The 26,543-nt window shown below is 70.6% G+C and overlaps 4 protein-coding genes across 6 annotated transcripts; 1 reads left to right on the top strand and 3 right to left on the bottom strand.

Moving 5' to 3' along the window:
* Window positions 1-97: 97 nt before the first annotated feature.
* On the bottom strand, window positions 98-2,596 carry LOC311424572 (tensin-2-like; the record flags this gene model as incomplete). Its single annotated transcript, XM_084499855.1, has 5 exons — window positions 2,466-2,596; window positions 1,522-1,633; window positions 957-994; window positions 265-303; window positions 98-175 (listed from the first exon to the last, which is right to left on the bottom strand). Coding segments are annotated over exons 1-5 (333 nt in total), but the record flags the coding sequence as incomplete, so codon positions are not given.
* Window positions 2,597-4,287: 1,691 nt separating this feature from the next.
* EIF4B (eukaryotic translation initiation factor 4B) lies at window positions 4,288-10,794 on the bottom strand. 3 transcript variants are annotated; one of them, XM_084499836.1, is made up of 15 exons: window positions 10,669-10,794; window positions 9,579-9,719; window positions 8,557-8,765; window positions 7,842-7,958; window positions 7,497-7,551; window positions 7,133-7,276; window positions 6,812-6,922; window positions 6,444-6,623; window positions 6,115-6,349; window positions 5,916-6,031; window positions 5,613-5,826; window positions 5,396-5,460; window positions 5,183-5,270; window positions 5,019-5,091; window positions 4,288-4,899 (listed from the first exon to the last, which is right to left on the bottom strand). In XM_084499836.1, exons 1-15 carry the CDS (start codon window positions 10,679-10,681, stop codon window positions 4,819-4,821), a joined length of 1,842 nt encoding a protein of 613 aa, XP_084355962.1. In that variant the 5' UTR covers window positions 10,682-10,794; the 3' UTR covers window positions 4,288-4,818. The 3 variants fall into 3 exon arrangements, with proteins under 3 accessions (XP_084355962.1, XP_084355963.1, XP_084355964.1); XM_084499837.1 differs by having other exon boundaries at window positions 4,288-4,896; XM_084499838.1 differs by having other exon boundaries at window positions 9,579-9,716; window positions 10,669-10,729.
* A 1,036-nt stretch (window positions 10,795-11,830) lies between these two features.
* Window positions 11,831-16,118, bottom strand: KRT18 (keratin 18). The gene is made up of 7 exons (XM_084500237.1): window positions 15,574-16,118; window positions 14,782-14,864; window positions 13,969-14,125; window positions 13,727-13,891; window positions 13,291-13,416; window positions 12,948-13,171; window positions 11,831-12,049 (listed from the first exon to the last, which is right to left on the bottom strand). The coding sequence occupies exons 1-7, from the start codon at window positions 16,024-16,026 to the stop codon at window positions 11,935-11,937; spliced, it is 1,323 nt and encodes a 440-aa protein (XP_084356363.1). The 5' UTR covers window positions 16,027-16,118; the 3' UTR covers window positions 11,831-11,934.
* A 4,502-nt stretch (window positions 16,119-20,620) lies between these two features.
* LOC311424817 (keratin, type II cytoskeletal 8-like) lies at window positions 20,621-26,203 on the top strand. The gene is made up of 9 exons (XM_084500234.1): window positions 20,621-21,254; window positions 22,359-22,567; window positions 23,006-23,066; window positions 23,149-23,244; window positions 23,339-23,503; window positions 24,645-24,770; window positions 25,265-25,485; window positions 25,578-25,633; window positions 25,725-26,203. Exons 1-9 carry the CDS (start codon window positions 20,928-20,930, stop codon window positions 25,913-25,915), a joined length of 1,452 nt encoding a protein of 483 aa, XP_084356360.1. The 5' UTR covers window positions 20,621-20,927; the 3' UTR covers window positions 25,916-26,203.
* Window positions 26,204-26,543: the final 340 nt, after the last annotated feature.

Below are 26,543 nucleotides of genomic sequence, written 5' to 3'. Positions count from 1 at the left end.
GGGCACGGGGGGGGGGGGGTTCATGGGCTGGGGGGGGACACAAGTCCCTGTCCCCATCCCCTCCCTGTCCCCATCCCGTCCCTCGGGGCTGGGGGGCCCGGGGGGGCCGGGGGCTCACCAGGTGCTCGCTGCGGCGCACGGGGGCCGTGTTCCTCCTCTGGGGGGGCACAGAGGGCTGGGGGGGGGGGCAAGGCTGGGGCCGGACCCCGTTGTGGGGTGCCGGGGGGGGGTCCCCAGGCCCGGCCAGGCCCCCCCAGCACTTACCAGCTCGGGGGGGGGTGCGGCTTGGCATGGTGATGTCACCTGCAAGGGGCAAGGAGGGGTCACCCCACACCCCCAACGGGACCCCAGCCCCATATCAGCCCCCCCCAGCCCCCCAGCAGCCCCCCCCAGCCCCGTATCAGCCCCCCCAGCCCCCCAGCAGTGCCCCCCAGCCGCCCCCCCCGCCGCCCCCCAGCAGCCCCGGGGGTGTTGCTCTTGGCGCGGGCCCCGCTCGGGCACAGAGGCCCCGATTGATGCCGCGGGGCCGGGGGGGGGCCGGGGGAGGCGGCCTGCAGCACGCGGGGGCCCCCGGCGGGCTCTGCCTCATTTTCCCCCAGCCCCCCCCCTCCCAATTCCCTCCTCCCCCATCCGAAAAGGGGGAAACTGAGGCACGGTTGGGGCTGGGGGGGGGCACACGCTGCTCCTGCCCCCCCCCCCGGTCCCCCTCCATCCATCCGCCCCCCCCCCCCCCGCGGTTTGTCCAGCTGCAGCCCCTGGCCGCCCGCCAAGGCCAACGTTGCACAACGCCAGCACGGGGGGGGGACACGGGGACCGCCCCCCCCCGCTGCACTCCCATGGCCCTGGGGACCGGGAGGGGACAGCGGGGGTGGGGGGGCGCCAACAACCTCCCCCCGAGGCCACCAATTCCTCCGGTGCCCCCCCCGTCACCACCAGTTCCCCCCCCCCCATCCTACCTTGGCCTCGCAGCGCTTGTGGCTGGCGACCTTGCACACTGGGGGGACACGGGGGGGGGGGGGGTGTCAGGACCCCAGGGTCTGTCCCCGTGCTCCCCCCCCCACTGTCCCTAATCCCCCCCCCCGGCAGTGTTGTGCTGGGAAGGGGGGGCAGGATGGGGGGGATGGGGATAAGGGGATGTGGGGACACAGGGGGCTGGGGGGGCGGGGGGATATCGGGGGTATGGGGACGGGGGACAGGGGGGAGGTGGGGACACACGGGGCTGGGGGACACGGGGACACCGGGATTTGGGGTCGGGGGATTTGGGGTCAGGGGGAGAGCGGGATTTTGGGGACACACCGGGCTCGGGGACGTTGGGATATTGGGGGTATGGGGACAGGGGGACAGGGGGGAGACGGGGACAGGGAGATGGGGACAGGGACATTGGGGTATGGGGTCAGGGGGATTGGGGGACAGGGTTCAAGGGGAGATGGGGACATGGGGACACACGGGGCTGGGGGACTGGGACGGGGGGACACGGGGACAGGGTGGCAGTGGGCTTTGGGGCCGTGGTTTTGGGGCGACCTGTGCAGAGCAGCCCCTGCGCCCCGATGTCCTCGTGGCAGGCAGCGCAGCGCCGCGGCTTCTTGCGGAAGGATTTCTCCTGGAAGCTGTGGGGCTGGGGGGCCGGCCCGGGCTGGGGGGGGACAGGGACAAGGGGGGGTGCAGGGGAAATTGGGGGGGGACAGGGACAAGGGGGGGGGGACAGGGAAAATTGGGGGGACAGGGAAAAAGGGGGAGATGGACTCAGCACCCCTCAGACGCGGGGTACCCGGGCGCCCCCCCCCCCCCCCGATTTCCCCCCCCTCCCGTCCCCCTCCCCGTGCCCCCCCCGGTCCCCAGGGCCCCCCCCGAGGCGTGGCCGCCGCGTCCCGGCCGCAGGAAGCGGGGCCGGGCCAGCCCCAGGAAGAGGGACCCGGAGCCGCCCCCCCCTCGACCCCCCCCCAACGATTCCCACGGCCCGGCCCGGGGGGGGGGCGTGGGAACAGGACCGCGGGGGGGCGAGAAACGGAGGGGGAAGGGGGGCAGATGCCGCGGCAGAGCCCCCCCCGGTGTCTCGACCCCCCGGGCTGACCCCGCGATGCTCCCACGGGGGGGCCACCCTCACGCTCCCCCCCCCCCAGGCCCCCCGGTGGGCTCAGCCCCCCCTCCCGGCCTCCCCCTCCCCGGCGGACCCTCCCCGCGCCCCCCGCCCCACGGGACCCCCCAGACCCCGTAGCGGGGCCGAGCAGCGCCCCCGCCGGATGGTGACGGGGGGGGGGGGACACCCCACTTAAAACTGCCCCCCCCCCCAAAAAAAAAGAACACTCCCCCCCGCGGGGGGGTGACAGCCGCTCCCCACGGACCCCCACGCCGCGCCCCGCATCCGCCCCGACCTCCGCGGTCGCTCGTGGGGCGCACCCACGACCCCCCCTCGCCCCCCCCGTGCTCCCCACGCCGCCCCCGCGCCCTCCCCACGCCCCCGGTACCGAGGGGGGGCCGTGGCGGCGGCTCAGAGCCCGCAGCAGCGACCCCACGGCGCCCCGCGGCTGCATGGCGGCGGTCCCGGTCCCGAGTGGGGCGGGCCCCGCGGCTTCCCGGCGGGGGGGGGGCCCGAGGGGGGGACACGCGACACCGGGGGGGGTGGGAGGAGGGACGGGGGGGGCGAACGGGGACACGCGTGGGCCCGGCTTGGGGCGCTGCCGCTGTTTCCCACGCCCCCCCCGTTACCTTCATTTCGTGCCCCCCCCCCGGGGCCGTCCCCGCTGCTCCCGGTCCGGGCCCGGTGGCGGCAGCGTTGGGGCGGCCCCGGGGGGGCGGGGCGGGGCCCCCCCCCCCCGCCTCCTCTCCTCCTCCCCCCCTCCCGGTTGGGCCAGCCCCGTTAACCCCTGCGGGGCTCCGGGCACGAAGGGGTTAACGCGGCCGGGACCCCCCCCCCCCCGCGCTGCGGCGAGGATGGGGCCGGGGAGGGAAGGGTTAATGGGGGGGGCTGTGGGGACCTGTGGGGTCCGTAGGGACACCTGGTCCGGGCTGTAGGGCCCATGGAGCCCCATCGTGCCACAGGCTGTAGGGCTGCCCCCCCCGGGGTGGGTTTGGGGCGCAGGGAAGAGGATTTGGGGCGGTTTGGGGGCGCAGGACGGGGACCCCCCCCCGCCCCTCCCTGGTTCTGGCATCCACGGGCTCGGCCCCCCCCGGCCCCCCCCCTCCCGTCCTCGAACCCACCTGGGGCCCCCCGGGCCGGGGGGGGGCGAGCAGCAGGGCCCGGCCCAGCACCGGGCGCCCATGGGGGGGGGGGGGGGGGGGGGCACCCGCTGCGGGATTTCCGCCGGCCCCTCCCTGCCCGGCTTGTTTATGGGATTTCAGGGTTTTGGATGTTTTTGGGTTGTTTTTTCTCTATCACAAACATTTATTTATTTATTTATTTATTTATTTATTTATTTCCTCCGCTTTTTATTATTTTTTTTTCTTGGGACCCCGCCCCCCCCCGCAGGGCACAACCCTGTCCCTCGTGTGCCCCCCCCTCGAGCTTCGGGGTCCCCAAATGGGGCTCGGGGGGGGGGGGCAAGGGATGGGTTCAAGGGGGGGGAAACGTGTCCCCAGGGGGGGCGGCTGTGTCCCCCCCATATCCGTGTCCCCCCCCCATGTCTCGGTGTCCTCCCACTGCTCCCTCGCCCCCCCCCGTGTCCCTCTCCCGCCTGGCTCCGGCCCCGCAGCCAACAGAGGCCGATTGTGTGCGGCTGGGATTTGGGGCATTTTGGGGGATTTGGGGCATTTTGGGGAGGGCTTGGGGCTTTTAAAGGGCCCGGCCCCCCAGGGAGGAGGGGGTGGGGCCTGCAGGACCCCCTGGCAGTTAGCGATTAGCAGCAATTAGCGGGGGGGGGGGGGAGCTAATTAAACTTCACCTCGCTGCGGGCTCCGTGCCAGGGGAGTGCGGAGGGGACACGTCGCAGGGAGGGGGAGGAAGAGGAAGAGGAGGAGGAGGAAGGGGAAGGGGAAAGGGAGGCTGCCAGGGGCTGCGGGGGGCTGGGGGGAGGAAGAGGAGGAAGAGGAGGAAGAGGAGGAAGGCCAAAGGACAAGCTGGAGGCCACCAGGAGCTGCTGAGGAGAGGCTGGGGGGGAGAGGAAGAGGAGAAAGAAGAGGAGGAGGAAGAGGGAAGGAGAGGAAGAGGAGGGAAGAAGAAGAGGAAGAGGAGGCAGAGGCTGGCCAAGGGCCAGGAGCTGCTGAGTGGAGGCTGCGGGGCTGGGGAAGAGGATGAGGAGGAGGGGGATGAAGGCAGCCCGGGAGCTGCAAGGACTCGCACGGAGCCGCAGGGAATGTTTGAGATCAGCTTTATTGGAGGAAACAACAAAAAAAACAACCCCAAAACCCCCCAACCCCCCCGAAGCCCCCGGCCGGGGGGGGGGCAGGGGGCAAGTAAAAGGCAGCTCTGGGGCCCCCCCTGGCAGGTGCGCTGCCCCCTGGGCACCTCCCCAAAATGGGCTCAAACCCGAGGATTTTGGGGCCGCTTTGGGGCAGGCAGAGGGGGGCCAGGGGAGGTCCCAGGGCTGCCAGCTGGGGCCCCGATGCCCCTCCGTGGGGGGGGACCGGGGGCTACGAGCCCCTACCTGCGGCTCGGGGGTCACCAGAGGCTGCAGCAGCACCCAGAGTCCTTTTTTTTGGGGTGTTTTCCTCCCTTTTTGTACTTTTCGCTTTTTTTGTGTGTTTTTTTTTTTTTTTCTTCCTGCATTACGATGTTTAAGAAGGGGTCTCCGGAGGCGCTGAGTTTCAGGATTTATTTGGGGCCTGCCGGGGACAGCTTTGCTTTGGCTCCCCGGGGGGGCGCGGGGGGGCGGCGCGAGGCTCTCACTCGGCGCTCTCCTCGTCCTCGCCATCGTCCTCGCCGTCCACCGACAGCGCCGCGTACTTGCTGGCGTGGCTGAACTGCTGGCAGGGAGGTGGCACGGGGGGGGACACCGCGTCACCAGGGGGGCTCAGCACCCCCGGGACCCCCCCCCGAGGAGCAGGGAACCCCCTCCCACCCCGCGGGTGCAGCGGGTGCTTACGGAGGCCGGGCTCTCGTCGAGTTTCTTTGGCTCAGGCGCAGGTCTCGCGTCGTGATCCTTCCTGCTCTCCTTCCTGCAACACCGGGGGGACACGGGGCTCAGGGGGGGGCATACGGGGCGGGGGGGGGTACGGGACACGGGGCTCAGCACCCCTCGGCACGCACCGCTCGGCGTCTCCTGGGCCGCGGCCAGAGCTGCCGCTCCGCGCCTTGGGGCCGCTCTCCCGGGCACCGTCCGCCTTGCTCTCATCTCCTGGGGTGGGGGGGGGCACAGGGTATCACCACCAGCCCTCCACAGGGCTGCTGGCCCCCCCCCGGCGAGGGGACAGATCCCGGGGCACTGCTGGGGGGGTGTAGTGCGGCCCCCCCCGGCCTCACCTTTCCTAGGGGCGCTCCTCGGGGCCACGCCATCCTCCAGGGGCAGGCCGGGCGCTGTCTGGCTGCTGCAGGGGGGGCAGAATGTGACGGTCAGCACCTCGGGGGGGGCACCACGGCCAGCTGGGGGGGGGACACGATCCCCTGGGGCTGTGTGGGGATGCCCGGTGCTCCCAGGAGACCCCCCCGGTGCTCGGGGGGTGTTCTGAGGCTCACCCACCTAGGGGGGGAGTGCTGCTCCGAATCCGAGCCGGGGGGGCGTGCGGGGGGGTTGGTGCTGCGCTTCACCCAGGCGTTCTCCTTGGGGGGGGGCGCGGGCACGGCCTTGAGGGGCTGCTTCTCCTCCTGGGGCCGGGCGGGGGGCGAGGGGGCCTCGTCCTCCCTGGCGAGCGGCTCGTTCTCCAGGGACTTCTCGCTCTCCCTCCGCCGTGTGGCTGCGGGGGCACAGGGACGGGGACGGCCCGGGGGGGTCACACTGCCGTCCCGGGGGGGGTCCCGGGGCCCTCACCGTCCCGCTACTTACTCCTGCCTGTGGGGCCGGTGCCTGCGGTGGGGCCGGGGGGGCCGCTCTGCGAGGACTCGCTCCCCGTCCGCGACCGCTCCTGGTTCTGGTTCTCCTCGCTGCGCCAGCTGGGGTGCCTGCGGCGGGGAGGGGGGGGTGAATGGGGGCAGCCCGGGAGAGCCCCCCCAGATCTCCCCCCCCCGCCGATGCCGCCGTGCACCTCTCCCGGGGCCGCCTGTCTATCCGCTTGTCGTCCTCCAGCTGCCGCTGCAGCTTCTCCTGCTCCTTCTGCAGCCTCTCCTCCACCTCGCGCTCGCGGGCGGCCGTGTCCACGGGCTTGGCCCCCCCAAAGATGGAGGCGGCGCGGCTGGACTGGGGGGCGGGGGCCACCGCCGCCTCCTCCTCCTTGGGCGCGCTGCGCGGCTTCAGGTTCAGCTTCGGCCGCTGGGTGGGACCTGGAGGGACCCCGCGGGGGCTGAGCGGGTGCCGGGGGGGGGAACCCAGACCTCGCGGTGTCCCCGTCCCCCCCCCCGGTGCTCCCCACGCTACCTCGGTCGTCGCGGCGGAAGTCGTCGCGGCCGTAGTCGTCCCTCCCGCTCCACCGGTCCATGCGGTCGTCGCGGCGGTCGTAGCGGTCGTCGTAGCGGTCGCTGCCCCCCCGGTAGTCGTCGTCCCGGCGGTAGCCGCTGCCGAAAGCCCTCCTGCCGCTGCCTATCCGCGAGTCGTAGCCTGGGGGGGGCAGAAAAACACCCGGTGGGTCCTCCCTCCGACAGGGGGACCGGGCCCCAAATAGGGACCGGGGACCTGCCCGCTGGGGCCAGACGCTGCTCGCAGGGCAGTGGCATGGCGCTGAAGCCCCCCCTCAAGGTCCAGCCCCAGTCCCCCCCCGGCACGCCTCGCCCTGTCCCCCCCCCCACCTCGGTCGTAGTCCCTGCTGCGGTCATCGTAGCGGTCCCGGCCCCCGAAGCCGCGGTCCATGTCCCTGCGCGCGCTGTCGCGATACCGGTCATCGTAGCGATCCCGATACCCTGCGGTGGGGGGGGGGGAGGGGGGGGATTTGGGGGGAAAATTGGCACCTCGAGAAGCAACTTGGGGGAAGGGATCCAGGCAACTGCTCCATGGGGACAACCCCGTGGGCAAGACGCAGCCCCTGGTGCTCCGTGGAGCCCCAGCGCTGTCCCTGCGGGGATCCTGCCCCCCCTCGAGCCCCCCCCAACCCCCCCCAGTGCCCCACTCACTGTCACCGAAGCCGTCGTCGCCCCGGCGCGGGGGGTAGTCGTCGAAGCTGTCGGTGGTGGCGGGCCGGGCCCTCCAGTCGCTCTCGAACCTCTCCGAGTCGCGGAAGCGGTCGCGGTCCCTGCCGAAGCAGCGGTCGTCGCGATCTGGGGGGGGGTAAAGGGGGGGGGGCCCTGAGCCCACACAGCCTGGGGCAGCGTGATAGGGACGGCTGGGGGGGGGCCTGATAAGGGAACGCCCCGAGGTGGAGGGTGCTGAGGGTGCTGAGCGCCGCCCCGGCCCCGCTGCGGCCCCCGGAGCTGTTGGGGGGGGAGGGGGGGGGGCAGGGATGGAGTGGGGGGGGTGAGGGGGGGGTCTGGGTCCCACCTTTATCCTGAGCCTGATCAGCGACGTCCACGCGTATCCGTCTGTTCCCTAGGGACTGCAGACGGGCGGCTGGTCAGGGCTGGGCCGCAGGGGATCTCCAAAAAGCCCCCAAACCCCTCCAAAAGCCCCCACCCCCCAAAAAAACCCCAACCAACCATCTGCTAAAAAACAAAAACAAACAAAAAAAAAATCCAAAAAAACACAAATCCCTCCAAACCCCCCCAAACCCCCCTTTTTCCCCCCTTGAGCCTCTTTTTAACACGCCCCCTATGGCGCCTCCAGCCCCCAGGGCTGCTCAGGAGGGCACCCATCACTGCGGGGGGGCCCCGGGGGGGCCGCACTCACCTCTTCGTTGAGGCTCAGCGCCTGGAACAAGGAGTCGATGTCCTCGAACTCGGCGTAGCCAAAACCCTTCAACCTCTCGGGGTTGGTCGGCTCCCGCGGCAGGCGCACGGCGCTGATCTGGGAGGGGGCAGAGCCCGCGGTCAGGCGGTGACCCCCTGCTGGGGGGGGGACAAACCCCAGGGACCCCCAGGGGCAGGGAGTTCCAACACCCTGCCGAGGCTTTTGGGGATTTTTGGAAGATTTTGGGGGTTTCGGGAGGGTTTTGGAGGCTTGCTGGGGTCGGGCACAAGCTCTGGGTGCTCGTGGGGCAGGACCAGGAGAGCCCCGGGCGGGCAGGGAGGCGACTCCCCATCCTCCTCGTGAGCCAAAGCCGTTTTTTTGGGTAATAAATCACATCTTCCCCTATCCAGGCTGTCTGCCTGCCACCTCCCTGTCTTTACTGGGGACCGGGAGCATCCTCATCCCACCCCAATCCTCAGTCCCATCCCCAGTCCTCAACCCCATCCCCAATCCCCCCCCACCCCAATCCCAGTCCCAGCCCTTGGCCTCCCCCCCTCCCCCAGCACCATCCCATCCCTAACACCCTTTTTGTACCACAACCCCCAAACAAAACCCAACGAGGACCTTCGGGGGTCCTTCCACGCGTCACAACCCCCCCAAACCCAACCAGAACCCGGGGGGGGGTCCTCCCAGCTCCGCGCCCCCCCTGACTCACGTTGAGGCCCCGGAAGAAGTCCTTGATGGAGTCCTCGGTCACGTCGTAGGGCAGGTTGCCCAGGAAGGCCGTGTAGGGGGGGCACTTGGGCAGGCGGCTCCTGTCGATGTTGGGCTCCCGCGCGGCGCGGGGGGCGGTGGGCAGGATGGAGCGGTCGATGGGGGGGGCCCGGTACACGTCGTCCTCGTTGCTGTGCCACGCCGTCGACACTGCGCGCACCGACAGCGCTCGGGGGGGGCCCGTGGTGCCGGGGGGGCGCCCGGGGCACCGGGGGGGGGCTCGGCTGGGTGGCCTCGTAGCCAGCCGGCCCGGTGGCCGTCCGGTCGCTTAGCCCGGGGGCATTTAACCCAGCAGCTGGTGGCCCAGCGGCCACTCAGCCAATTAGCCCCGTGGCCATTTAGCTCGGCAGCCACTTGGCTCAGTGGCCGTTTGGCCCAGTGGCCACCTGGGCAACGAACCCAGCACCGCCTGGCTCAGCGGCCAGTTAACCCAGCTCCCACCCGGCCACGGAGCCCAGTGGCCACTTGGCCATTTAGCCCAGTGCCATTTGTTCCAACAGCCAGCTGGCCATTTAGCCCAGAGGCCACTTAACCATTTAGCCCAGTAGCCATTTGGCCCAGCAACCATTTGGCCCAGTAGCCATTCCACCCAGCAACCAGTTGGCCTTTTAGCCCCGTAACTACTTAGCCCAGTGGCCAATTAACCCAGCAGCCAGTTAGCCCAGTGGCCAGTCGGCCACGTAGCCCAGCACCATTTGGCCCCGTGACCTTTTAACCCTTTAGCCCCGTGGCCATTTAACCATTGGGCCTGGTGGCCATTTAGCCCAGCAGCCAGGTAGCCCAGTGGCCATTTAACCCAGTGGCCACTTGGCCACATAGCCCAGCGGCCATTTAGCCATTTGTCCCGGCGGCCACTTGGCCACGCAGCCCAGCATCATTTGGCCCAGTGGCCATTTAACCAGTTAGGCCGGTGGCCACTGAACCCGGCGGCCCCTCGCCCCCCCGGTGCCCCCCCCGCCGTACCGTCCCCCTCCAGGTCGTCGGTCTCGTCGGCCCAGCTGACGGGTTTGGGGATGTAGGTGGGCCCCCCCCCGCCGCCGCCGTCCTCGGCCAGGAAGTCGGTGAGGGTCAGGGTCTTGCCCTTCTTGTTCTTCTTCTTGGCTGCTGGGGGGGCCGCGGGGGGGGCACGTCAGGGGGCGCTGAGCGGGAGGAGGGGGCTGGGGGCTACGGGGAGGGGTCCTGGGGAAAGGAGGGGCTTGGGGGGGTTACGGGGGGGGTTCTGGGGAAAGGGGGTCTCTGGGGGGTTATGGGGGGGGGGTCTGGTGTGAAGGGGGGTGGGAGGGTTCTGGAGGGGGTCTGGGGGGGGTCCAGGGGCCTGGCCCACAGCACCTCCACCGGGTGGGGGTCGCTGGTGCTTTGCACGGGGGGGGGGGTCATGGCCCACTGGGTGCTGGTGCACTGCACACGGGGGGGGGAGGCTGACGCCCTGCACGCACAGCAGCTGTGCTGGGGGGGGCGGTGGTGCATTGCACGGGGGGGGTGATGCAGTGCACGCGGGCTGGGTGTGCACGGGGGGGGGTCGGTGCCTTGCACAAGTGTGGGGGGTGCTGGTGCCTTGCACACGGGGGGGGGTTGGCGCCTCGCACACCCGGGGGGGTGCTGGTGCCTTGCACGGGGGGGGGTCGGCGCCTTGCACACGCAGGGGGAGGGGCCGGGGCCTTGCACACCCGCCGGGGCCGCTCCCCCCCCCCCCCAAGCCGCGTGCGCGCCGCGCCCCACGTGGCCCCCCCCGCCCCGCCCCGCCCCTGCCGGCCGCGCCTGCGCACTGCGCCGCCCGCAGGCCCCCTCCCCCCCCCGCTCCCCTCAGCGCCCCCCCTCCCCCCCCCGCTCCCCACGGGGGGGGCGCTGAAGGGAGCCGGGGGGGGGGAGGGGCGGGGGGCCCGGCTCGCGGTGCTCTCCCCCCCCCTCCCCGAACTCCCCCGCCCCCGGCTCCCGCTCCCGGCCCCCGCCGCCCCCCTCCCCCCCCCTCCCCGCCGGTGCCGCCGCGTCCCGGGGGCGGCCGCGTCCCCTCCCCCCCCCCCCCGCCGGGCCCGGGCGGCCGCGCCGCGCTCACCTGAGGCCGCCATCTTGGGACGGGGAAGGCAAAGGGCCCGGATGGCGCCGTCACGTGCACAGCGCCGCCACGCCCCCGCGGCGGCGGCGGGGGGCGGGGCCTGGGGCCTGGGGCGGGGCCTGGAGGGAGAGGGAGGCGCCAGGAGGGAAGGGGGCGGGGCCGCTGAATTCTGCGGTTGGCGTCGCCGCCCGCGCGGGGCGGGGGGAGAGGGGCGGGAACGGCCGGGGGAGGGGGAGGGGGAGGGCAGCGGTACCGGTACCGGGGGGGGCAGCCCCAGCCCCCTGTGCACGGCCCCCCCCGACCGCGCGTGCAACGCAGCAGCACCTCCTGAGCAATGCGGCAACACCGCTGTGCAACGCGCCAGGAGCCTCTGGGCAGTGCAACAGCACCGCGTGTGCAATGCACCAACCCCCGTGTGCAATGCACCAACCCCCGTGTGCAATGCACCATTACCCGTGTGCAATGCACCAACACCCCCCGTGTGCAATGCACCAACCCCCGTGTGCAATGCACCATTACCCGTGTGCAATGCACCAACCCCCCTGTGCAATGCACCAACACCCCCGTGTGCAAGGCACCAACCCCCGTGTGCAATGCACCAACATCCGTGTGCAATGCACCAACCCCCCTGTGCAATGCACCATCCGCCCTCTCCCTGTGCAGTGCACCATCACCTCCCCGTGCACATCTGGCTCCTGTGCAACACACGACTGCCCCCCCCCCGTGCACCGTCACACCCCGTGCACTGCCAGTCCTCGTGCCGGGCGTGCTGATGCCTTCCCGTGCACTGCTGTGCTGGTGCAATGCACCATTCCCCCAGCGTGAGTGCTGCTGGCCCTCGTGCAATGCACACCCAGGTGCCCGTGCACTGCTGCTGCCTGTGCCATGCCCCCCTGTGTGCTCCCGTCCGCCCGTCCCTCCTGCCCGTCCGTCCCTCTGGTCCGTCTGTCTGTCTGTCCCCCCGGCCATCCTTTCCTCCCCCTGTCCGTCCGTCTGTCCACCCCCCACCCCTGCCAATCTGCCCCCCACCCGTCTGTCTGTCCAGCCACCCATCCGTCCATCCGTCTGTCCGTCCGTCCCCATCTGCCCCCCCCCCCCCCCCCGTGCCTCAGTTTCCTTCCCAAAGGCCCCCCTCAAAAAAAATCAGGAGCAGACACGGAGCTGACCCCCCCGGGGGGATTTGCTGCTTTATTGTAGGGAGTGTCAGGGCGGGGGGGAGGGCGCAGGGACCCCCCCCACACACTGCCGGGGGGGGGCAGGGCCCCCTCAGAGGACCCTGACCTTGACCTCCTTGGTCTCGGTCACCACCTTGCCGTCCAGCACGCGCTGCGAGCTCCTCACGGTGCTGCTGCTGCTCTCCTTGTCCAGCGCATCCTGCAGGCTGCGGGGGGGGGTCAGGGATGGGGGGCGTCCCCGTGTCCCCCCCCAGCGTCCCATGGGTGGGGGCACCCCGGGGTGCGGCCCCACCGGGTGCTGCTGCCGCCCGTAGGGAGGGAGCTGGCACCGCACAGCCCTGAGCCCGATCCGGGTCCTGGTCCTAATCTTGACCTCGAGGCAGCCCCGCCCAACCCTAATCCCAACCCTAATCCTAACCCTAATCCTAAAGCCAGCCTGACCCAGATCCTAACGCCAACCCCAACCCCAACCCCTACCCAATCCAATCCAAACCCTAACTCCAACCCCAACCCTTACCCTAAATCCAACCCAACCCCATTTCAATCCCAATCCTACTCCAACCCAACCCCAGCTCAATCCCAACCTGACCCAACCCAACCCTAACCCTAAATCCCCAACCCCAACCCTAACCTGGATCCCAACCCTAACCCTAAACCTAACCTTAACCCCAACCCCGACCCAACCCCAACCCCAATCCCGACCCTAAACCCAACCCAACTCAACCCAACCCAACCCAACCCCAACCCCAACCCCAACCCCAACCCCAACCCCTACCCAATCCAATCCAAACCCTAACTCCAACCCCAACCCTTACCCTAAATCCAACCCAACCCCATTTCAATCCCAATCCTACTCCAACCCAACCCCAGCTCAATCCCAACCTGACCCAACCCAACCCTAACCCTAAATCCCCAACCCCAACCCTAACCTGGATCCCAACCCTAACCCTAAACCTAACCTTAGCCCCAACCCCGACCCAACCCCAACCCCAACCCAACCCAACTCAACCCAGCCCAACCCCAACCCCAACCCCAACCCCAACCCCAACCCCAACCCCAACCCCAACCTGCCCCCCCCAGCCCCCCCACCCCCCCGCCCCGTACCTGAGCTGCTCTCCGCCGTCCAGCAGCTGCCGGTACGTCGCGATCTCGGCCTCCAGCTTGCTCTTGACGTTGAGCAGGGCCTGGTACTCGTCCGCCTGGCGCTGCAGCTCCCCGCGCGCCTGCGCCAGCTCCGCCTCGGCGCGCAGGATGAGGCCGTTGAGCTGCTCCATCTGCAGCGCGTAGCGGCCCTCCACCTCCCGCAGGCTGCCCTCCAGGGCTCCGTTCTGCACCCCCAGAAGCACAGCTCAGCGCCCGCGGACCCCCCGAGCCCCCCGGCCGTGGAGGGGGGGGGCTGCGGGCTGCAGGGACGGGGTGAAAAGTGGGGGGGCTGTGGGGGCGGCACCTGGTTGCGCAGCGACTCCAGGTCGATCTCCAGCGTCTGCGCGGAGCGGCGGAGGTCCACAACGGTGCTGCGGGCTGTGTCCACCTCCTTGCTGCTCTGCGTGATCTCGATGGTGCTCTCGGAGATCTGGGGGGGTTGGAGGGGGGGGGAAGGGGTGGGAGCGGTTTTGGGGGTCACCGGGTGGGGCACGGCCATGAATGGAGCCCAGGAGTGGGGGTCCCCCTTGGAGAGGGGCCCCTTGGTGGGGCTGGGGTCCTGCGTGGGGCAGGAACCCCCAGGATCAGTGAGGTCCCCCCCCAGCATCACGTGAAGCCCCCCCCATGGGTGAGAACATCCCTGGGGGGAATGTCCCCAGTACCAGACTGGCACTGGCACCACCGGGGGACCCCTGGGGGCTCCCCATTGCGCACCCCCCACGTCCCGGGGGGGCCCTCACCTGCTGCCCCCACTGCTTCTCCAGGTCCTCCAGGTTCTTCTGGGCCAGGGCATCGTACTGCGCCCGGATCTCGGCCAGGACCTTGCCCAGGTCCTGAGCCTTGGGGGCGTCCACCTCCACCGTCAGCCCCGAGCCGGAGACCTGCGCCTGCAGGCTCCTCACCTCCTGGGGGGGGGGGAGGGAAGAGAGGGTCAGAGCCGGGTCCCCCCGCGTCCCCCCCCACCCCCAGGACCCCCTGCCACCTCCTCGTGGTTCTTCCTCATGAAGATGAGCTCCTCCTTCAGCGCCTCGATCTCGCCCTCCAGCTGCAGCCGGGCCATGTTGGTGTCGTCGATGACCTTGCGCAGCCCGGCGATGTCGCTCTCCACCGACATGCGGATGGCCAGCTCCGCCTCGTACCTGCGGCCGCAGCGTGTCCCCAGGCACGTCCCCAGCCTGGCCCCGTTGGTGCCCCCCCGGCCCCACAGCGCCCCTGGCCCTGGCCCAGCCCCGCCGCAGCCCCAGCCTCGTCCCAGCCCTGGCCCCGCTGCTCGGACCCGTCCCCGTCCATCCCCAGCCCCAGCCCTGTCCTTGTCCCATCCCAGCCCGCTCCCATCCATGTCCCTGTCTCGTCCCTGTCTCCATCCTGTCCTTGTCCCCATTCCTGCTCCGTCCCTGTCCCTGTCCTTGTCCCCATCCCATCCCTGTCCCTGTCCTTGTCCCTGTCCTTGTCCCCAACCCTGTCCCCATCTCCATTCCATCCTGTCTCCATCCCAATCCCGTCCCCATCCCCATCTCTGTCCTTGTCCCTGTCTTGTCCCATCTTTTCCCATCCTGTCCCCTTCCCCATCCTGTCCCTGTCCTTGTCCCTGACCCTATTCCCTTCTCCATCCCTGTCCGTGTCCCCATCCCCACCGCACCCCACCCCACCCCACCCCACCCCACCCCGTCCCATCCCGTCCCGTCCCATGCTGTCCCCACCCCTTATCCCCCTTGTCCCATTGTCCCCCCGGTCCCCCCTTGCCCCCATTGTCCCCCCTTGCCCCCATTGTCCCCCGGTCCCTCCCCGCTCTCACTTGACCCTGAAGTCGTCGGCTGCCAGCCGGGCGTTGTCGATCTGCAGCACGGTGCGGGCGTTCTCCACGGTGCTGTCGAAGATCTGGGGGGACGGGGGTGTCACGGGGCGAGGGGATCCCCCCGCCCCCCCCCCCCGGGTACACCGCCCCCCCCGGGCAGGAGCCGCACCCCGGAAATGCCGGGGGGGGGATGGGGGGGACAAGAGCCAGGTCCCCTGGGTGGGGCCGGCTGGCACCGGGCACCCCGGGGACCGGTCCCCTTCCGTCCCCATCCCCGCGTGACCTTGGGCCGAAGCTGTGCCAAAACCACAGCCCCGGGGGGAGGACACGACACACAGGGGGTGGGTGGGGCAGTGCTGGCCACGGGGTTTGTTTGCTTAATGAGGGGTGTGTTAATTAACCCCCCCTGAGCACCCCCTGACACTCTTGGCCTTGGTCATGTCCCCTTGCCTGGTCCCGCAGCTGGGGGTGCGGTGTCCCCTGGTGTCCCCGTGTGGTTTCCCCAATGTCCCCATATGGTGCCCCCCATGTCCCCACACAGTCCCCCCCGATGCCCCTCCACGGTGTCCCCATGCACTGCCCGGGGAGTCCCCGTGCGGTGTCCCCATGCGGTGTCCCCGTGCGGTGTCCCCACGCTGTGCCCCGCGGGGGGGCCGCTCCCAGCCGCCGCCAGCCCCGGGTGCAAAGTCCGCCCGGCCCCGCGGCCGCTCTGGTTAATGTTTAACCCGGGGCCGGCAGCGCCCTGGGGCCGCGGTGCCAGCCCCGGGGGTGCCGTGCCCGTGCCGGACCCACCTTGGCGCGCAGGTCCTCGATCGCCTCCCAGTAGTGGCTCCAGTCGTGGGTGCTGGGCCCCTTCTTGGCCAGGTGCTCGCGGATCTGCACCTCCAGCCGCCGGTTCTCCTGCTCCAGGCTGCGCACCTTGTCCAGGTAGGTGGCCAGGCGCTCGTTGAGGTCCTGCATCGTCTCCTTCTCGTTCTGCACCACGCCGGAGCCCGACAGCAGCAGGCTGCCCCCGTAGCTGCCCCCGTAACCACCCCCGTAGCCGCCCCCGTAGCTGGCCCCATAGCTGGCCCCGTAGCCGGCCCCAAAGCCGCTGCCCAGGCTGCTGCTGCGGGTGATGGAGATGCGGGACCCCGAGCCCCCGGCCCCCGCGTAGACGCTGGCGGCGCTGCTCAGGGGCGCGAGGCGACGGCTGCCGCTCGAGCGGGACGAGCTGGAGTAGACGGTGCTGCGGGAGTAGCTCATGGCACCGGCTGGACGGACGGACGGACGGACAGACCGACAGACGGACGGACGGACGGACCGACACAGACGGGCGGGCGGGTGGCCGGGCGTGATTTATAGGCGGGCGAGGGAAGGGGTGGCCCCGGGAAGGTGGGGCCGGATCCTGCGGCCGCTGCGGGTCCTGCCAAGGGGCTGGGGCTGGGGGGGGCTGGAGGGGGGGCCGGGGAGGGTGGGGAGACCCTGGGGGGTTTTGGGGGGGGGGTCGTGGCACAGGGACGGGGCTCGGCCCCAGGCACCCATGGGGAGGCAGGGCAGAGGAGTGGGGTCAGCCCTGGGAGGTTTGGGGGGCTCAGGGCACGGGGAGGGGGCTCAGCCCCCTGCGTTTTGGGGGGCTCAGGGCACAGGGAGGGGGCTCAGCCCCGTGAATTTTGGGGGACCCAGGACGTAGGGGCTGGGCTCAGCCCCGTGAATTTCGGGGGACACGTGGCACAGGGACGGGGCCCAGCCCTGTGTATTTCGGGGGGCCATGGGCAGAGCAGTGGGGTCAGCCGCCAGCATTTTGGGGGTCTCAGGGCATGGGGACGGATCAGCTCCCTGCATTTTGGGGGACCCAGGGCTCGGGGATGAAGCTCGCCCCAAGCATTTTGGGGACCCCCCCTTCCAGCCCCACGCCCCCCCTCCCCGCCCAGTTTCCCACCCAGGGGGGCCAGGGCCAGACGTGCCACCGAGCCCCCTGGCCCTGGGCGGGGGCCGTGCGGGTCCCCAGCTGGGGACGGTCCCAGGTGCCCGGGGCTGGGGGGGGGCCGTGGTGGCCCGGCCCAACCGGCTCCAGGAATCCTGCCCGGCCTCTCCCCAGCCCTGCTGCAACCCCCCCGGGGACACCCTGGGGACACCCTGGGGACACCCCAGGGAGACCCCACGGGCACCCCAGGGAGACCCCAGGGAGACCCCACGGAGACCCCAGGGACACCCCAGGGACACCCTGCACAAACCCCAGGGAAATCTTGGGGACACCCCCGAGGGAGACCCCCGGAACACCCAGCAGACACCCCCAGGGACACCCCAGGTACAACTTGGGGACACCGGGAACACCCTGGGGACACTCTGGAGACACTGGAGACACTGGGGACACCCTGGGGACACCCCAAAGGACCCCAGGGACACCCCGGGAACACCCCGGGGACACACTGGGGAGAACCAAAGACACCCCAGGGACACCCTGGGGACGCCCCCCGCCCACCCCCTCTCCACCCGGAGCCCCCCCGGCCCTGTGGGACCCCCGCCCTGCCCCCCGCCCCCCCTGCCCCCTCCCCCAGCGCCTGGCCGGGCCCTTATCTCCCTCCGAGCTGATTTGGGGCTGCACCCAGGCGGGCGCCGCATTCCAGCCCTTATCTGCCAGGGCATCGGCTCCCTGCGCTCTGGCCACAAAGGGGGGTCCCGACCCCCCCCCATGACCGTGGGGTGAGGAGCTGGGCACATCCCCGGGGGCTTCGGGGCGTGTGGGGGGGGCTGTGGTGGGATTCTGCCACCCCCTGCTCCAGGAGGTGAGCACGCTCCTTTACACGAATGTGCACAAGTGCAGGCTTTGCAGATGCACGGCTGTGCTTGAGCACGCGCCTTTGCACAAGCACGCAGCCCTGCGTGAGCACCCGCTGCTGCACAAACGCTCCCTGCTGCACAAACGCGCACTTTTGCACGGGCACACGCCTGTAGGCACACGCACCTTGCACCTTGCACGAGTACACGCTGCTTGTGAGCACGCCCTTCCTCACAGCCGCACTCCGTGCAGGAGCACTCCCCGCTGCACAAAGCCCCCGCTGTAAGAAGCTGCACTCGTGCGTGGGCACACGTCTGCAGGAACGAGCGCTTTGCACAAGCAGGCACCGTTGCACGAGCGTGCACTTGGCAGGAGCACGCACCTTGGTGCAAGCGCGCAGCTCTGCAAAAGCGCACAACTTTGCACAAGTGCACAGCTTTGTACCAGCACACACCCTTGCACAAGCACACGCCTTTGCACAAGCGCACACCCTTGCACAAGCACGCCCCTTGGCAGAATGCCCCCCCCCCGCAGCGCACCTTTGCATGGCTGCGCCTTGCAGACCCGCGCACCTTTGCATAAGCAAATGCCCCTGCACCGGCACCTTTGGGGGGGGGGGGGGCGCGCTTTGCACAGACACAGCTCTTTGCATTCGGGGGGGGCGGGGGGGCAGTTTCCCTGCAAGCCCCCCCCCCCCCTCCACCTCCGAGGCACCTGCAGTGCTGCCATCCCGCGGGGTGGGTGCTGGGGGCCCCCCCATGGTGCCCAGCCCTGGGGTCCCCCATGGCCCCCCCTCCAAAATCCCCATGGACCCCCCCCAAAATCCCCATGGACCCCACCCCAGTGTCCCCACAGATCCCACCCTGTCCCATGGGACGTGAGACGGGGGGACAGGGGATGGGGGGGACACGGAAAGGGGGGACATAGGACATGGGGATATGGGGGGGGGGCCATGGGGGGGGGCAGCCCAGCCGGGACCCCCAGCCCGGCTCCCCGAGGGTTAAGCCGCGAGGTCCGGCCGCATTCCTGAGCGGTGAAGGCACCGCAGGGCCCAGCCTCCTCCTCCTCCTCCTCCTCCTCCTCCTCCTCCTCCTCCTCCTCCAGGTTTTGGGTTGCAAACAGGGCCTGGAGCTGGGGGGCTCCCGGCCCCCCCCCAGCATCGCTCACAGGGATAGCCGGGAGGGGGTGGCACCTGTCCCCCCCCCACAGTCCCTGCTCCCCTGGGGACACCCCAGGTCCCCCTGGCCGTCATCCCGGGGGGGGTCGATCGGGGGGCACCCATGGGTGCTCTGCCCGGGGGGGGGACCCGCGGGGGGGTGTCCGGGCTGGGTGGCAGCGGGCGGTGGCGCGGTGACACCGAGCCCAGGGCAAACAACGGAGCCTTGGCCCCCACCCAAAACGGGGCTGGGCCCCCCCAGCGAGCTCTGTGGGGAGCCACCGAGGGGGGGGGCCCGAGCCTGAAGGGGTGCGGGGGGGGGCGACACCCGGGGGGCAGCTCCGAGGGGTCCAGGGGGGTCTGGGAGCATCTGGGGGGCACAGGTTTTATATAGGTGCTGGCACGGAGCCCCCCCCCTATGGGGCTGGAGTTTCCCTATGGGGCAGAGATGCTGCTTTGCCCCCCCCATGGGTGTGTTCCCCCCCCCCGCCTTCGTGCCTCAGTTTCCCCACCCGCAGGCAGGGGCTGGCCCTGGGAAGTCCCCGCTTGGGCTGCAGGGACCTGGAGCAGGGTTGGGGGGGCTGCAGGGGGGTCTCTTGCCCCCCCCCCCAGGACCTGGCCCCACCCTGGGCCCTGCTCCCCCCCCGTTGGCGCTGTCACGGCGGGCGCGAGGCATTTGCCTGGGCTGCAAATTCCATCCGGATAAGAGAGGCTGCGGGGAGGGGGGGCTCCTCCTGGGGGGGGGGAGCTTCCCAGCCCCCCCCCCGGCCACGGGATCCCCCGGGGGGGGGGGGGAAGAACCCTGGGGGTGCTTCAGGTGTGGGGTTTGGGGAGGATGGGGGGGACAGGGATGGGGGGGGCCGTGTGGGCACCAGGATGGGGGGGGCCCAGGGGTGAGGTCGCCCTGGTCCTGCTCCTGGTCCCGGTCCTGGTCCCGTGTTGGAGCCGGCCCTACTCCAGGGGGGTCCTGCTGCAGCCCCCTGCAACCAAAACCTCGCTGTTTTAGCCCAATACAGAGGAGTCTGAAGAGACGGTGCCTGGCTCTGTCCTGGGACGGGAGGAGGGCGGGTGGGTGGACGGATGGGGGGGGGATGGGATGGGATGGGATGGGATGGGATGGGATGGGATTGGGATTGGGATTGGGATGGGGATGGGATGGGACCCCCGTGACCTCCCCCCCGGTGACCGCCCCCTCTCCCCTCTGGCTCCGTCCCCGCCGGCGCTGCCCCACGGCCGCCCTCCCAGGGCCCCTGTGGGATCCGTGCCCGGGGCCAGCCCCGTCCTGTCCCCCCCCAGCACCGAGCCGGGGCAGGAGGTGGCCGCATCCTGACCCCATGGGACCGGGCTCCAGCAGCGCCCCTCACCCGCAGAAATGCCCGTGGGGGGGCTTGTGGGGAGGGGTGGGGGTCAGGGGCTGGGGACGTGGTGTTGGAGACAGGGGGCTGGGGCTGGGGGCTGGGACCAAGGGGTTGGGGACATGGGGCTGGGGACACCGTTTGGGGACACCAGATGGGGACACGGCTTGGAGAGGGGCGTTGGGGCCGCGGGGTTGGGGTCAGGGGGTTGGGGACACGGCCTGGGGACACCAGGTGGGGACGCGGGGCTGGGGACACCGCTTGGGGCCACCTGGGGGCAGGGGTCCTGGGTCCCGGGCTCGGGGTCCGGACACCGCGGGCGGGTTCCCGGAGCGGTGCTGAGCTCCGGGGGGGGGCAGCCTGCGACCCCTGCCCCCTGCCCAAAACCCAGCCCTGGGATTCGGGGCCGAGCGCCCACCCCAGCGCCCCGCGGGGGGCAGGATCCCGGCGGATCCCAGGGCCCCCCCCCCGCTGCGAAGGGGTTAAGCGGCGCAGGTGCTGCCTGGGCCCCGGCCTCCTTCCCGCTCTCCTCCCCCAGCTCCGGGATATAAACCCGGCCTCGCCCGCCCGGCCCGGCCCCTGCAGCCTCCTGCGGCCTCCTCGCGCCCCTGCAGCCTCGCAACCTGCCCGCAGCCTCCCTCCGGCCTCCCGGGACCTCCGCGCGCCCTCCCTGCAGCCCCCTCGGGTGCTCCTTGCAACCTCCCCAAAACCTCCCCGAAATCTCCCTGCCACCCCGTCGTGACCTCCTTGCAAGCTTCTTGCAACCCCCTTGCAACTTCATTGCAAGCTTCGTGCCACCTCCTCGCAGCCTCGCCACCTCCTCGCGACCCCCCCTCGAGCCTCTCGCCCCCTCCTGTCCCCTCTCGCCGCCCCCATGTCGGTGCCGGTGCCCAGGCCGCCCGCCCGCAGCAGCTCCGTGCGCTCCTTCAGCTCCCGCTCCTACACCGCCGGCCCCGCCGCCAGGATGAGCGCGGCCTCGGCCTTCGGGGGCTTGGGGGGGGCCCGGTACGGCGCCGGGGGGCTCTACCGGGGCCCGGCCGCCTCCTGCGGGTCCGGGGGGGGCATCACGGCCGTCAGCGTCAACCAGAGCCTGCTGACGCCCCTCAACCTGGAGATCGACCCCAGCATCCAGCGGGTGCGCAAGGAGGAGAAGGAGCAGATCAAGACCCTCAACAACAAGTTCGCCTCCTTCATCGACAAGGTGAGGCCGGGCGCCCCCCGCCCCTGGGTGCCCCCCACCCCGCTGTGCTGGCCCCAAGGGGCTTTGGGGGGGGCACGGCCCCGTCCCACTTTTGTTCGCCCCAAACCTCCCCTGGTGGCGGGGCCGGAGGTGGCCGGGACCCCCTGGGGACCTCCCGAGCCCCTCGGGGACCTCCCGGGTGCATCCTGAGAGCTTTGGGGGTGCTGGGACCCCCTGGGGACCTCCTGCCCCCCCCGGGGACACTGGGAACCCCTCCAGGACCTCCTGGACCCTTTGGGCACATCCTGACCCCTTTGGGGACGTGCAGACCCCCTCAGGGACCTCCTGACCCCGTCAGACACTTCCTGGCCCCTTTGGGGACACTAAGCCCCCTTTAGGGGCACCGAGACCCCCTTGGGGACACCCCAACCCCCTTGGGGACCTCCTGACCCCTTTGGGCACATCTTGGGCCCCCCAGGGACTTGCTGCCCCCCCCAGGGATGTGCCATGGGGACACCCCTGTCCCCTCCTGTCCCCTCACTGGGTGGCACAGAGTAGGAGCTGGGGGGGGGAGGCATTGTCCCTTTGTTGTCCCCCCCCAGCATCCTCCCTTTCCCCCCCCCCCCCAGTCTGATTGCTCTGTGGGGCCTCACCCCATGGTGGAGATGGGGGGGGGGGGCAGCAGGGGGTCCATGGGGCCAGCCCCACTCTGCACCCCGCACCCCAAGTGTACATCCCCACCCCAAACCTGCACCCCAGGACTACAGATTTGCACCCCAAACGTGCCCCTGAGACCCCCCATTTGCACCCAAGACCCCGAGGCAGCACCCCCAACCCGCACCCAGCACCCTGTGGTTGCACCCAGCACCCCAAACCCGCACCCAGCACCCCACGCCTGCATTCCACGTCCACACCCAGCACCCCACGGTTGCACCCAGCACCCCAGACTTGCACCCAGCACCCACACCCGCACCCCAGGCCCCAAAGCTGCACCCCAGCCCCCACACTCCCACTGACCCCCCCCAAGCCTCACCGCACCGCGCTGAGCCCCCCATCCCCGCGCCCCCCGATCCGCTGCCCCCGTGCCGAGGCCGCGGTGCCACCGCCCCGTGTCCCCCCCCCCAGGTGCGGTTCCTGGAGCAGCAGAACAAGATGCTGGAGACCAAGTGGGGGCTGCTGCAGAACCAGAAGCCCCCCCGCAGCAACCTGAGCGCGCTCTTCGAGGCGTACGTGGGCACCCTGCGGCGCCAGCTCGACAGCCTGGGCCAGGAGCGGCTGCGGCTGGAGGCCGAGCTGGGCAGCATGCAGGGGCTGGTCGAGGAGTTCAAGAACAAGTGAGGGGCTGGGGGGGCTCCACGGGCCCCCCCCGGGGTGGTCCCGGGGTTTGGGGGTGGCTGTGGCGGAGGCGGCTTTGCCTCGCTGCTTGTGGATGGGTGCACTGCTGGGGGGGTCCCCGTGCCCCCATGTCCCCAGGGCCCTGCATCTCTGGGGCCCCCCCGTCCCCTCCCTTGTTTCTGTCCATGTCCCCCCGTCCCCGTGCCCCCCATTCTTCTGATATCACGTCCCTGCACCTCTGGGTCCCCACGTCCCTGTGTCCCCTTGTACACGGCCCCATGTCCCCATCCCTTCCACCTCCCTGCGTCCCTGTGTCCCCATGTCCCCTAAATCCCCAAGTCCCTGCCCCCCTGGGTCCCCAGGTCCCCTACATCCCCTATATCCCCCTGCCCCCTGTCCCCCGTTTGCCCTACATCCCCCTGTCCCCGTGCCCGCAGGTACGAAGAGGAGATCAACCACCGCACCGAGAAGGAAAACGAGTTCGTGCTGCTGAAAAAGGCGAGGCCGGGGGGACCGGGGGGACCGGCGGGGGGGCAGGCGGTGCCGGGGGGGGGCTGACGGGCTCCTGCTGTGCCCCCAGGACGTGGATGAAGCCTACATGAACAAGGTGGAGCTGGAGTCGCGCCTGGAGAGCCTGACGGACGAGATCAACTTCCTCCGGCAGCTCTATGACGAGGTGGGGGCACGGGGGGGCCGCTGGGCTTTTTTTTTTTTGGGGGGGGCCGCAGCGAGGGGACCCTTGCTCAGCCCCCCCCCGCCACGTCCCGCAGGAGCTGCGGGAGCTGCAGTCGCAGGTGTCGGACACGTCGGTGGTGCTGTCCATGGACAACAGCCGCAGCCTGGACCTGGACGGGATCATCGCCGAGGTGAAGGCGCAGTACGAGGACATCGCCAACCGCAGCCGCGCCGAGGCCGAGAGCATGTACCAGATCAAGGTGGGGGGGCACCCCGAGACATCGGCTGCTCCAGGCCCCGGGACGCCCCCACCCTGGGGTGCTCCATCCCCAGGGTCGCTCTGTCCCGTGGGGTGTCCCCCAGGATGCTCCATCCCCCAGGACACCCTATACACTGGGGTGCTCTGTCCCTTTCCATGCTCCGTCCCCCAGGAAATCCCATCCTCAGGGGTGCTCCATGCCCCAGGACACCCCAGACCCCGGGGTGCTCCGTCCCTTTTCATGCTCCTTCCCCCAGGACACCGCACCCTCCAGCACACCCTACACGTCGGGGTGCTCCATCCCCCAGTACACCCCACACCCCGCGACGCCCCGTCTCGCCGTCTGGGTCCTGCTCTTCCTGCCCTCGCCCAACCCTCCCCGCCCGGGGGCCAGGCGGCTGCTCCCAGTGCTCCCAGTGCTCCCAGTGTCTGCGGCGTGGGCGCGCCGGGCCCTGTGACGGCCGCCCCGACCGGCCCGGCTGCAGCAGCCCCAGCCCTGAGCATTGCCCCCGGCACACCCGGGCTCACCCCAGCTCCTTGCTCCCCGATTTCCCAAGCTGGAGGAGCTTGTGGGGCCGCGGGATGCCCTCCCCAGAGCCCCCATCCCCATCCCCTCTGTCCCAGAGCCCCCCCAGGGCTGTTCCCTTCGGTGGTCTCGTCCTGGCCGTCGTCCCCCCCGGCACTGCTGAAGGGCGGCTGGGGGGAGTGCAGGGGGACCCCGAGCGGGGCTGGGAGCGGGGGGACCCCGAGGTCCTTCCCCCCTTCCCCCCCTGGGTGCTGAGTGCCTGTGGTGTCGTGGCCCCACGGCTCTGGGGTTTGGTGGGGCTGAGATTTTGTGGGAATGCAAGTTCAGGGTCCCATGGTTGTGGGGTCCCACAGTTCTGGGGTGCTGCGGTTACGGGGTGTGGTGATGGGGTCTTGCAGTGACAGGGTTCTGAAATTTGGTGGCCCCACGAGTCTGTGGTTGTGTGCTTTGGCGATCCCCTAATTCCATAATCCCCTAATTCCATGATCCCCTATTTCACAATCCCACAACTTTATGATCCCCTAATTCCACAATCCCCTAATTTTGCAATCCCCTAATTCCACAATCCCCTAATTCCACGCTCCCCCAATTTCGTGCCCCCCCCCCCCCCCCGCAGTACGAGGAGCTGAAGACGACGGCGGGCAAGCACGGGGCCGACCTGCGCAGCACCCGCGGGGAGATCAGCGAGCTGAGCCGGCTCGTCCAGCGCACCCAGGCCGAGATCGAGGCGCTCAAGAACCAGGTGGGGCCGGGTGGGGCCGCCGCCGCCCTCCTCCTCCTCCTCCTCCTCCTCCTCCTCCTCCTCCGCCCTCTGCGCCCCAGGGCCCCCCAGTGGCCCCATGGGGGAGCCTGGCCCATGGAGATGCTGGGGGGCAAGGGAGGGGAATGGGGGTGCAAGGGGGGGAAGCTGGGGGGCGAGGCGGGGTGCTGGGGGACAAGGGAGGGGTGCTGGGGGGCAAGGGGGGGCACAGAGCAGAAAGGTGGGGTACGGGGGTGCAAGGTAAGGCATGGGGGTGCAAGGGGAGATGCTGATGTGTAAGGGGGGGAGGTTGCTGGGGTGCAAGGGGGGGGCACTGGGGGGTGCAAGGGGAGAGGCTGGGGTGCAAGGGGGGGGCACTGGAGATGCTGGGGTGCGAAGGGGGAGGCTGCGCGGCACAAGGGGGAGGGATGCCGGGGTGTGAGGTGCGAGGGCCCCCCCAAACCCTGGTGCGAGGGACCCCCCCCCGTGTGCCGCAGAGGGCCAGCCTGGAGGCAGCCATCGCGGAGGCGGAGGAGCGCGGGGAGCTGGCGCTGAAGGACGCGCGGGGCAAACTGGGCGAACTGGAGGCGGCGCTGCAGAAAGCCAAGGCAGACCTGGCCCGGACCCTGCGCGAGTACCAGGAGCTGATGAACGTCAAGCTGGCCCTGGACATCGAGATCGCGACCTACAGGAAGCTGCTGGAGGGCGAGGAGAGCAGGTGGGGGGGCGACACCTTTTTTTTTGGGGGGGGACCCCATCCTTTCCCCCCCCCCCCCATTGGTGCTGAGCTGTTCCCCCCCTTTCCCCCAGGCTGGAGGCGGGCGTGCAGAACCTGAGCATCCACACCAGGACGGCGAGCTACGCGGGTAAGGGGGGGTCCTGGGCTGCGCCCCCCCTCCCCACCACCCCAAACGGCTCAGCACCCTCCTCTTTGCCCCCCCCCGCTTCTCGTTGCAGCTGGCTACGGCGGGGGCTTCGGGGGGAGCCTCGGGGGGGGCTTCGGGAGCTCCTTCTCCAGCGGCTACGCCGTGCCCCCCCCGGCCCTGGAGGGCTCCCCCGTGGCCAAGTCGCGCGCCATCGTCATCAAGAAGATCGAGACCCGCGACGGCAAGCTGGTGTCCGAGTCCTCCGACCTGCTGGCCAACTGAGCCCCCCCCCGGGCCCCCCCAGAGCTGCTTGCGGCCGGATGGGACCCCCCCACCCCGATGGGACCCCCCCTGGAACCCTCCTCTTGTCCCGTCCTGAGCCAGGGCCCCGCCGTCCGTCCTGCGTCCTGCTGTCCGTCCCCTGCCCCCCTCTGTGTCTGAGCCGCGGGGGGGGGGGCTGTGGAGTCCCCCCCCCCCACACTGTGACCCCCCTCCCCTCCTTCTCTCTCCCCCCCCAGTACAGGCCTGGGGGGGTCGGGGCTCCTGCAATAATAAAGCCTTTGGAACCCACAGCGTGTCTGCGTGGTGGTGGGGGGGGGCGGTGCCAAAAAGGGTGGGCAAAGGGGGTCTGGGGGGCTGTCAAAGGGGGGGGGGACATCAAGGGGGAGGGGAAGGGGGCCTTGAGGGCTGTCACCCTCAGGCAGGGCTGCCAGCATCCGTCTGGGGTGCCCGGAGCCACCCGAGGGTGCTGGAGTTTGGGGTGCCAGGATCCGTCCCGGGGGGGTCCCAGGCTTCACCCAGGGGTCCTGAGCTCCCCCCCAGACCCCCGCCGTTTAATTAAAGCCCCCGTTTATTACCGTGCCCCCATTAATTACTGTGCCCATTAGGGCTGTGCGTAATGGGGTAGGGG

Source organism: Aythya ferina, assembly GCF_964211825.1.
Source record: "Aythya ferina genome assembly, chromosome: 28".
Taxonomy (NCBI): Eukaryota; Metazoa; Chordata; class Aves; order Anseriformes; family Anatidae; genus Aythya; species Aythya ferina.
The sequence above is the reverse complement of the archived record's forward strand: the minus strand, read 5'-3'. Positions and strand labels throughout refer to the sequence as shown.